The sequence below is a fragment of the Taudactylus pleione genome, unplaced genomic scaffold (assembly GCF_031769625.1).
Source record: "Taudactylus pleione unplaced genomic scaffold, aTauple2 ptg000006l, whole genome shotgun sequence".
In the NCBI taxonomy this organism is placed as follows: domain Eukaryota; kingdom Metazoa; phylum Chordata; class Amphibia; order Anura; family Myobatrachidae; genus Taudactylus; species Taudactylus pleione.
In genome coordinates, this window is record NW_028284409.1 from 21784394 (window position 1) to 21796504 (window position 12111).

General features: G+C 39.8%; 1 protein-coding gene across 2 annotated transcripts in view; it reads right to left on the reverse strand.

Moving 5' to 3' along the window:
* Positions 1-4764: 4764 nt before the first annotated feature.
* The window catches only part of PEX3 (peroxisomal biogenesis factor 3), a 42983-nt gene continuing 35636 nt past the window's right edge, over positions 4765-12111 (reverse strand). For both annotated transcript variants that reach the window (XM_088454954.1, XM_088455028.1), the window contains exons 11-13: positions 10759-10881; positions 10264-10360; positions 4765-6459 (exon numbers count right to left, since the gene is read on the reverse strand). In XM_088454954.1, the coding sequence (XP_088311080.1) occupies positions 6376-6459; positions 10264-10360; positions 10759-10881 (304 nt within the window). In that variant the 3' untranslated portion in view covers positions 4765-6375. The remainder of the gene's footprint in view (positions 6460-10263; positions 10361-10758; positions 10882-12111) is intronic.

Consider the following 12111-nt stretch of genomic DNA (forward strand, 5'->3'; position numbering starts at 1 on the left):
ACAACAACTGCGATCCTTTATAAAGCTGCTGTGTGAGAATATGCAAATATCGCAGCCGCTAGAATATCTATTGAGAAGCCAACCAGCATCTTTGCATATCCAAGCATCTGCGCACAAAGATGCAGCATCAGTCGCAGATCATTCGATGTTAGCAGTACTGAGACGCTGGAGCCATATGGAGCGTATGGGGTCACAGAAGCAGGATGCGACAGACCCCTAAAACAGTAGCATCACCCCTGCGTTTTTTTCCGACGCACCCCTCCCCAATTACCACCCCCAAACGCTCCCCGACTGTCAATCACACTGTGACCATGGTAATGTACCTTAACGTATGCGCAGACGGCCGATAATCACTAAACTGAGAAAACATCGACATAGCGTACAATTCTGAATCAGATCCAAAGACAAAATCCACATAAGTGGCAATGGGAGTCCAGGAGGGCCTTTGGTGGTAGTGTTTCTCTACCACCACTATACTTCCTTGATATATACTTATGTTTTCACTTTCATTTTTTGCTCCAAGGGTCCAAGTTGTCAGAAGCAGTGCAATTCTGGTTAGCTTGATTGTAGATTTAAAGCAGCTAAACCAGGATTGTTTTGCTTTTTAAATTATTGCCACTTTGAATGTGCAAGGTTGATAATTACAGGTACAGAGCTATTCTGGCTCTGGGCATTTTGATATCAGAGGACCAGTGCTACTTTATTGCCCCAGCTAGTTGGCAATTGCAGGTACAGCACTTGTTCTTAAAGGCAGGCAGTTGGTGATCACTGAATACGGACAATGCACTTCCTATGTTAGCTGTGGTTCATCTGTTATAATTACCTTTGATTAGAATAGTTGATCTCTCCCATACTGTTCCACTATAAATGAGGTGGAAGCCTCCTTAATCGTACCTTTATTTTAAAAATAATTGTATTCATTATCGTGGTTGTCAGTATTCATAAACAAAAATGAAACAAGTATTTTCCACTCATTCATATTTTGAAGATGCTCTCTTGAGCACTCCAACATGCTCTCCTTTTTTCCGCCACTTCAGCGATTTACTCCCATGCTATTTCTGTGGAATGCATGGCTACAACGCCAGATTGTACAGCGCTAACGATGTATGGGGCTTAAACAACTACGCACCATCCTTCCCAACCTAGATAGATTATTAAGATGTGTACACACCTAAAGATTTTCTGTCCAACCATCCAACTAGTTGATTGGTTGGATTGAAAATCTGGTAACGTATGGGAGTAAATGATGATCAGCAATTTGCTCCTAAATGCCAGAAAACAGATGAAAATGGTCGTCAGACAAGTTTGTTAAAAGTTTGATCTAAACAATTTGTTCAAACAACATTTTTTGTCAATTTTCCGGCATTTGGGAGCAAACTGCTAATTGTCATTTGCTTTCATACCTTACCAGATTTTCATTCCAACCAATCAACTAGTTGGATGGTTGGACAGAAAATCTTTACATGTGTACCCAAGCCTTACTCTGCACAGGCACTGATGCCTAATCAGAAGGGTTCTCTCTATTCTGATCAGTTATAATACAGTGCATCCGGAAAGTATTCACAGCGCTTCACTTTTTCCACATTTTGTTATGTTACAGCCTTATTATAAAAAGGAATAAATTCATTTTGTCCCCAAATTTCTACACACAATACCCCATAATGACAACCTGTAAAAAGTTTTTTTTTTAGATTTTTGCAAATTTAATAATAAAAAAAAAGAAATCATATGTAAATAAGTATTCACAGCCTTTGCTCAATACTTTGTTGATGCAACTTTGGCAACAATTACAGCCTCAAGTCTCTTTGAATATGATGCCACAAGCTTAGCATACCTATCTTTGGGCAGTTTTGCCCATTCCTATTTGCAGCACCTCTCAAGCTCCATCAGGTTGGATGGGAAGCATCGGTGCACAGCCATATTCAGATCTCTCCAGAGATGTTCAATCGGATTAAAGTCTGGGCTCTGGCTGGGCCACTCAAGGTCATTCACAGAGTTGTCCTGAAGCCACTCCTTTGATATCTTGGCTGTGTGCTTAGGGTCATTGTCCTGCTGAAAGATGAACAGTCGCCCCAGTCTGAGGTCAAGAGCGCTCTGAAGCAGGTTTTCATCCAGGATGTCTCTGTACATTGTTGCATTCATCTTTCCCTCTATCCTGACTAGTCTCCCAGTTCCTGACGCTGAAAAACCTCCCCACAGCATGATGCTGCCACCACCATGCTTCACCCTTAGGGATGGTATTGGTCTGGTGATGAGCAGTGCCTGGGTTTCCTCCATAACGCCTGGCATTGACACCAAAGAGTTCAATCTTTGTCTCATCAGACCAGAGAATTTTGTTTCTCATGGTCTGAGAGTCCTTCAGGTGCATTTTGGCAAACTCCAGGCAGGCTGCCATGTGCTTTTTACTAAGGAGTGGCTTCCGTCTGGCCACTCTACCATACAGGCCTGATTGGTGGATTGCTGCAGAGATGGTTGTCCTTCTGGAAAGTTCTCCGCTCTCCACAGAGAAATGCTGTAGCGCTGACAGAGTGACCATCGGGTTCTTGGGCACCTCCCTGACTAGGGCCCTTCTCCCACGATCGCTCAGTTTACACGGCCCGCCAACTCTAGGAAGAGTCCTGGTGGTTCCGAACTCCTTCCATTTATGGATGATGGAGGCCACTGTGCTCATTGGGACCTTCAAAGCAACAGATATTTTTCTGTACCCTTCCCCAGATTTGTGCCTCGAGACAATCCTGTCTCGGAGGTCTACAGAAAATTCCTTGGACTTCATGCTTGGTTTGTGCTCTTGACATGCACTGTCAAGTGTGGGACCTTATATAGACAGGTATATGCCTTTCAAAATCATGTCCAATCAACTGAATTTACCACAGGTGGACTCCAATTAAGCTGTAGGAACATCTCTAGGATGATCAGTGGAAACAGGATGCACCTGAGCTCAATTTTGTGCTTCATGGCAAAGGCTGTGAATACTTATGTACATGTGATTTCTTAGTTTTTTTTTTCTTAATTAAATTTGCAAAAAAAAACTTTTTACACGTTGTCATTATGGGGTATTGTGTGTAGAATTTTGAGGACAAGAATGAATTTATTCCATTTTGTAATAAGGCTGTAACATAACAAAATGTGGAAAAAGTAAAGCGCTGTGAATACTTTCCGGATGCACTGTATGTTACATTTATAACTGAGACGGTTTAAAATTAAATTAAGAGTGTGGTCAGTCCTATAGGACTGTATTATCACCGCATGTAGTGGAGACTCTTGCTGCATGTGAAATACCTCCCATAAATCTTTAGAAATGTACAAATGCTGGACAGCAGGAGAGTCCCCCTTAAGGTAAGTCAGGATGGTTGGGAAGTATATGGGTATATAGTATTTAACTTTACCAAAACAGGGGCATGCATTGATAATCAAATATGTGCACTGTGAATTTTTTTTTCCCTCCTACCTGTAGGCCATGGGTAACAAGAGAATTTATGAAATTGCTGCATATTGCTAGTGACCTTTCAAAGCAATGGTCTAGCATTGGCCCGAGGACCGGGAATGCTGCCAAGTATCATGGCCCAATCGTGAAGTGAGTTTTTACTGCTGCAATAATGGCTGTACTCCTACACTGTATGTCATGAGAGGATTAAAAACCATTGTATATTGCCAATTAATCTTTACCCTACAAGCCTCTGGATAATAAATTTGGCAGTTTGGAAGGCAAAGTCGACAGCAATGTGTGACGGTTTCAAACCCACAAACATAAAAAAAAAAAACCAAAACACTGCTTGATTAATTTTTTCCATGGGTTCCTCTAATATATGGTCGTGAGATTTTTTGTTGAAAAGAGGAGATCTTCCCTTCAAGATATAGGTTCCATTATGTATAAATGCACCACTAACAATATCTCTCTGAAATCAATAGTGACCATCATAGATCATTGACATCAATGGAAGGCACCATGTGTTCTCTCTCCAGAGGCACCATAATCATTGATTTACTCTTTAATGGCATTTGCCTCCTATAGTATCCTGCAATTATACATATGCACTTGGTGTATAGTATACAACCTCTCTCTATGTCATTACAGCATATTATACTTCTCTTTACAGGGCAGATTACAAAAGTTTTATTTCTGAGTTAGCTTTTACATTATGAAGGTTTTGCTGGTAGAGGATTACAGTGTTGCTAGGTACATGTCACAGAATAAACCAATGTTAGAATATTCACCTGGCTTGCATCAACAGCAAAGGTGCAGATTCTAACAAGCCCCTGGTCTTCACCAACCTCTGCTGTGCCAGGAATTAGGAAGTTTAATGCGCAAGGTCTGATACAGAAGCAGAGTATGGATAAACCTGGGGCATCATCAGAAAAAAAGCCAAGACAAGCCGGTCAGAACCAAATCTTCAGAATCCATGTGAAATCAGCAGCAGAATGTCAGGAGCCAAGTTGGATCAGATACACAAGAATTAAACGGAGTTCAAGATACAGATAACCAGGACAATGTAACCCATTAACCCTGTAGTATAGGATGTCAGCCCAATTACACTGCCACAGATCTGTGCAGTAAGCTGCCTTAAATACCCAAATTCACATTGGCTGGGGTACTTGACATTAGCAGACGGTTTGATTTTTTTTAAAACCAACAATTACATACATAAGAAACATAAAATTGTAATAACATTATTAGACAAGTGTAGCCAAATTAAAAAACGTTTAAATGTTTTTTTTTCTGCACATTAAGTATAGCAGACAGGATATTATTTAAAAAAGCAACTTTATTGAAATACAGACATTTCATAGGCTAAATTGCCACTTTTCAATTAAAAAAAAGATATCTACAGTAGGCTGCATACAGCAACTGTGTTACAGTATTCAAAGCTCTCATAATAAACAGCTTGAAATGGTAAAATAAATTAGAATCTCAATTACCGTACTCAAAAGAACAAAATTAATCTAATATTTGAACCTAGTTAATATATTAAGTAATAACATGAAGCTCTACATAACATTAATAGATCTCCAGGTTTCAAATGTGATACAGCCAGGCCAACAAAAATAAGTTTTACCATGAGTGCAATAGTGATAGAAACAAAATGTGTTGTCTATAACCCTAAAGTGCCCTATATTAAATTAAGGGGTTGATGTATCATGCAGTGAAAAGCGTGGAGAAGTGGACCAGTGGAGAAGATGCCCATAGCAGCCAATCAGCTTTTATCTATCATTTTATAGGATGTACTTAATAAATGCTACCTCAAAGCTGGTTGGTTGCTATGATCCACTTCTCCACTCTTTTCACAGCTTGATACATCACAGTTGAACCAGTAAACACAGTAAATAGATCATCTATGTTCCTATGAGGAGACATGATGAGATGGGTTGAGAACCACTGACATGAGGATGCTATGATAATGGATTGCAGCATTTACTGTACTTTTATTATGGTCTGATAAAACTTTGGATTTTTAAATACATTTTACTGACATTTTTCAACTGAAAAATACAAACTAATCTAATCAAGAAGGATTAAAATGTCAGGTTTATCAATTAATCTCCCCGCCAGTCTATATAATGCGGCATACATATGCCTATCTGTCCGATCACTATACTTATAACTGTAAGTGTATTCATGTTACATCTGCTTGTCTTGTATGTTGCGATTGTGTAAAACACTCTGGGGAAAACTAATTTTTCATTCATTCTTAATACAATTTATTATCAAAGAATAAGTTTAATCTGGCTCCAAGAAACATGAAACAAAATGCTGAATATAGAACACTGCCCTGTCTTTATCCACATTAGGACTACGGTCCAGCACAGAAGTGATACAAATTTGCATACTGTGTTGTCTTAACAAATGCTTTTGGTGGCTGCAGCCATCTTATTTTATTTTTTTAAATACAATCCTATTTTTACCATTAATAATTTAATCAATAACAATAAAATCTATTACAATTTAACAATATGCTGGTTTCAACAAAGATAGTACTAAGGCCTTTGGTCGAAGGAGGGGTTCATTACCAAAGCCCCCTGTGTTAATCATGCCACATTCATTTTTTTTGTACTGTAAAGTGTAAGGTTTTTTCTGTACCCAAAATGCAGATACATAAATAAATCTATTATATTTTTAAAGTATACTATATCATAGACTTGTCACAGGCGATATCCTGGTGAATGACATAAAAAGGGTGCTTCATGCTGTACTGAGTAGGAAATATTTCCATTACCACTGCAACATGTTACAGAGTGTGAAGGGTTCATTCTTCCGGTCAGCACAGACATTTTACCTTATTTAAATTAAAAGGAATGTCATATACAGTCTGTAAACATTGATGTTCCTCTGGGTTCTTAGGAGAGGACTATTACATGAGTACACAGCGGGATAAAATGTTATTTCGCAAGCTGCTGGGGTGTGCTAAAAGCCTCATACACATTGGCAGCAAAGTCCTTTACTTGTTCCATGAGTAAGAGGTCCTATGAAATAACCATAATGAAATGATGGCAATATAAAGTAAATCAGACATACACACATACTATTGTGCCATAAGCACCTGTTTGAGAGCAATGGGAAAAGTTTGCAATGGGACATCATTACCAGCTCTCTCACCTATACCACATTCCATTCCATGGATCCACTATATCAGTATAAAATGGCTTGTTCTCTTAGTATGATACAGGGCAGTACTTAACAGAACTATCTGTATCACGTCTTCTCTGCTCACCAATAGATAAATCCTTAGTGATGAGACAGCACTTACCATTCTAACTAGACCCCTAAGGACGGGATGTATCTTAAATATTATAAGCGATACATCCCACCCCTTATCACATGCAGAGTGACACTTATTAACACCGTATGCATGATTACTTACGAACAACAACGCACGGGACAGCTCTTCCTATAAGACCCATTCCTCATGATGTGAACATATCCTGGTTTATGACAGAGCCCTATTGCGCATGCGCAAGCCGGGTCGGGGACGGACAGAGATCTTTCAGATCCCTCTCCGGGGATTTCAGTGAAAGGAAGTCCATAGGTTTCTATAAGCAACTACATCTATAGGAGGAAATTCCCTATCGGGTACGAGTTAAGGAAAGTTTTGCTTGATAAATATGGAGATTGTGGCAAACCTCAGAAAACTGCAGTTCTCGGAGGTTTGACTGCATTTAACTGCTTAGTATGTATCGCCCCAAGAGGCCTATTTATCATTAATGATATAGTCCCTGAAAAACCCCTGTTTTCGCAGATAACCGTAAATAATTAGTATCCCCCAGATGTATTATGGAGGAACCGAAGCACATACCTTCGATATCTGCTGCGGTCACTCCATTTTCAAAAGCAGCCACAACCCCCCATAGGTTTCTATGGGGGTGCGATGCTGTTGGATTTACCAAGCTCCGGAAGCAAAGCATTCTAAAGATGATGTTGTGATGCTGTATCCTATGGGCTACACATTGCAACAATTATCACTGGAGTCCCAGCACAGGAGTGAAGAGACCACTGTAGTGGTCACTTTACTCCAAGCACATCGCAGGGACGGGCTTCTTTCGGAGCCCCTGTGCCTGCGGGTGCTCTTTTTTAAATTTGGCCAATAATATCACAAACTGCAATCATGGATATATATGTGGATTGTTTAAATGTATTTAATATCTTATGTATAGACAATTACTGAGATTTTCTCATTAATTAGGTTAGAGTAGAGGTAGAGAAACGGACTGACATCCAAAAGGTCCCGGGCTCTAATCCCATTACATCTAGTTAAATTATTTATAGATTTTTTTATATTTTTTAAATAACATTTTATGCATTACTAAATGTGGAAATAAGTAAAAACTATTTATTAAACACTCTGAGGAAACCGGGAGTGTGCTTGTGCCCGGAGAAACACGTCAAGGATCCACACCACCTGCTGCTTTGGAGATTGCCCTTTACGGAGCTCCTGCCGGCTATTTAGCCAGCTCCATTGGACATCAGCGAGCCGCTCGCCCTACACTGACCCAGCTCCGTTATACACCTGTGAGCCGCTCTGCTCCAAACGGCATCTTACTGAGATTACTGTGGGACAAAGACTATCCTAACCAAGTGGAACATATACCGGAATAGAGGAATCCAAGCCTTCCGATGGACCCTCTCCCTACCACGGACAGACGGTCCCACACCGGCGTGTCGGCTGCTTTCACCCGCTGGTGAATCTAACAGCGTCTGGAAAAGGCTAACATCGGACATCCACCCCTCGTCCCACATATTACTTTGCAAGTATATTAGCTGGCATACACCAGCAACTATTTACTTTACCTTTAAAAGTGAACTTACCCTCTGTTCATATACGTGACTTTGAAACTGGGAATAAGTTGTGTGACTACTTACCTATTATTAGTCACACTATTACAGTGAATTGCGGACTGCCTGAGATCAAAGTGTATTTTGATACTGCACAGGACGTCTTATTGTATTTACATATGTCAGTTTTCTATCTCCTTTTTTTTTTTTTTTTCTATTATACAGTGCCTTGCAAAAGTATTCACCCCCGTTGCATTTTTCATGTTTTGTTGCCTCACTACCTGGAATTAAAATGGATTGTTTGAAGGTGTCCATCATTTCATTTACAGCACATGCCTACAACTGTGAAGTTGTGTTTTTTTTATATTGTGAATCAAGCAACATTTAAGACAACATAACAGAAAACTTCAGCGTGCATAACTATTCACCCCCCTAAAGTCAGTACTTTGTCGAGCCACCTTTTGCGACAATTACAGCTGCATTCCTAAAGGCAAAACTGCTCCAGCTCCTTCATGTTGGATGGTTTCCGCTTGTGAACAGCAATCTTCAAGTCTGACCACAGATTCTCAATAGGATTGAGATCTGGGCTTTGACTAGGTCATTCCAACACAATTAAATGTTTCCCCTTAAACCACTCGAGTGTTGCTTTATAAGTATGCTTTGGGTCATTGTCCTGCTGGAAGGTGAACCTCCATCCCAGTCTCAAATCACAGGCAGACTGAACCAGGTTTTGCTCAAGAATATCCCTGTATTTAGCACCATCCATCTTTCCCTCGACTCGAATCAGTTTCCCGCTCCCTACTGTTGAAAAACAGTCCCACTGCATGATGCTGCCACCACCATGTTTCACTGTGGGGATGGTGTTCTTGGGGTGATGGGATGTGTTGGGTTTGCACCAGACATATTGTTTTCCTTGGTGGCTTAAAAATTAAATTTTAGTCTCATCTGACCAGAGCGCCTTCCTCCATACATTTGGGGAGTCGCCCACATGCCTTTTGGCAAACTCAAATTGTGTCTTCTTATATTTATCACTAAGTAATGGCTTTTCTGGCCACTCTTCCATAAAGCCCAGCTCTATGGAGTGTACAGTTTATTGTGGTCACATGCACAGATACACCAGTCTCTGCTGTGGAACTCTGCCGCTCCTTCAGGGTTACCTTTGGTCTCTGTGCTGCCTCTCTGATTAATTCCCTCCTTGCTCAGTCTGTGAGTTTTGGTGGGCGGCCCTCTCTTGGCAGGTTTGTTGTGGTACCATGATGGTGCTCCAGGGGATCATCAAAGATTTGGATATTTTTTTTATAACCCAACCCAGAATTGTACTTCTCAACAACTTTGTCCCTGACTTGTTTGGAGAACTCCTTGGTCTGCATGGTGTGATGCATCTTGCTTAGTGGTGTTGCAGCCTTTGGATCCTTTCAGAAAAGGTGTGTTTATACTGACAGATCATGTGACACTTAGATTTCACACAAGTGGACTTCATTTCCCTAATTATGTGACTTCTGAAAGTAATTGGTTGCACCAGAACTTTTGAGGGGCTTCATAACAAAGGGGGTGATTACATATGCACATGCCAATTTTCAGAATTTTATTTATAAAGATTCTTTTTTATATATTTTTTTCTCATTTCACTTCACCAAATTAGACTATTTTGTGCAGATCCAACACATAAAATTCAGATAAAAAAAAATAAAATTACAGGTTGTAATGTAACAAAAAAGGTAAAAAGCCAAGGGGGTGAATACTTTTGCAAGGCACTGTATGTACTAAGTATTGCTTTATATCCTGCTATTTTTCAATCTAATAAGGATTCATTGAAATGTCACTTATAACTTTTTATTGAGAAGAATTTATACATCTAGAAGAATTTTTAATGCCTTCGTTGGGATTCTGAACGATGGGGTCCTGAGCGCCGGGAAGCCATACCCAACCCTACACATTAACATGTTCTAGGCACAATTAATCAAATACATTCTGAAGTATAAATGTATGCGTTTTACCTGTACAAAGTGATTGGGCATCTCACTACATATGGAGTGGATCTGTCCATTAACGATAGGAATAATTTTGGCTACTGGAAGACTAATGTTAGAAAGGCTGTACAAAAGAGAATAAAAAACACATTAATAAAGAGCACAGGTGAAAAGAATTAGATTTTGATTATTATATATAGTGAGAATCTTTGTATTTTATTGTATGTATAAAATATTGTATGAAAAAATATATATCAGCTATATTTTGTTATTTGGATTAAATATATACGTAATATTTAACAGCTTCTTTTTTACAAAAACATTTCATCAACTGCAGACAAAAGATATTAGACAACACCAAAGAAATATGCATCCTGTATAAAAAAAAGTGGTATTTGTCCTAATACCTTTACATTCTGATCAAGCTGCTAACATTTAAGCTGTAAGCAAGTGAACCTAGGGTTTTACTTAACTTCAATCTTACTAGTAAAGGAACGTTTGTGAGGAAATGTAAAAACGTACCTGTGTGCTGAGCTGTCCTGATTCCCTTCTTGCTCGTTAGGTCGGAAGAACTCTGCAATACTGTCAAGAAGCCTTCCAAATCCTCGACTTAGGCATGAATTCAACACTGTGCTAAAGTCCTGGCTGTAAAAACATTAAGTGAAATCTACAGTGCACTTTACCATAATAATATTAGAGAATAATTTTAAAGGGCTTCTAGCATGTCTTAATGTTTATTTTTATTATGATATTTGTTGTATTATTATTATGTTATGTTACTAATAGAGACATGCAGATTAACTGATAAATATAAGTGTTATGTTCTGTTTTTTAGACTTTATAGAATATCTATTCTACTTGCATGCTGTAATTCATATGATGTGGTTACAGCCAATCCCATCACACCGCATAGCATGCATGTTTTGTTCTGCCTCATGCCTAAGCCAAGTCCAAATACCCATCTTTGGGGAAGATATGAAGGACTGAAGTAAAGGGCATGATACTTGCCGCTCCAATTTGTGTCCAAATAACAGTGACCATGAGCACTGCACATCGTGGCAGACATGAGCGAGAGTACTTCAAGTGCTGCGCTGAAGTGAGCAAATAGCGTATGGCAGCAATAGGTTTCTGTAACTTAGCGGGGAAGATGGGAGGGAGGGCTGACCAAGCTGGTCCAGAGTATGTTACATGCTAAGCGTGTTGACCCTCAATTGGGGGTAGTGGGAGCTGTGAGCAAGGAGGCTCACACTGCATGACATAGACAGACACCACTTTATGATAGACTTGGACATTTACCACTCCTTTGATGTGCAACAAGTACATTTTGGGATGGTAATATTTCAAAGAATAGTAAAGAGCTAGTCATGCGTGTAGTCCACAGACCTACAGATCGCAATGCTATTCTGAGCAGCAGATTACACAAGTACACAACCAATGTGATGCCTGACAATCCACTCTGAATTCAATAAACAAAAAAACTAATTTGGGGGCGATTCAGTTAAATGCGATTTGAATATTGACGGGAAGGAGTCCCTGGAGCTATTCAATTGACCGTGCTGTGCCCTGCATTCTCCAATTTAAGTGCCAGCCGCGATGCTGTTAGCAACTGCACTAAGCCAGAAAGCAGCACTGCGGCACTTGTTTAGTCGGATTTCTGCTCACACCTCAGGAGGGTTTGAGCCGAAATCCTCTAATCAGGAGTTTACAGTGTGGTCAATTGAATAGCTCCGGGAACTCCTTCCTGGGGCAATTCAGCAATGCACTGATTTAAATCACCCCCAATGAGGGAATAGGGTGAGATGGGAGGAGACTGGAGGAATAAATAGGGGGAGAGATGGGAGGAAAAGAGAGAAATGGGAGGAATAAATACAGTGA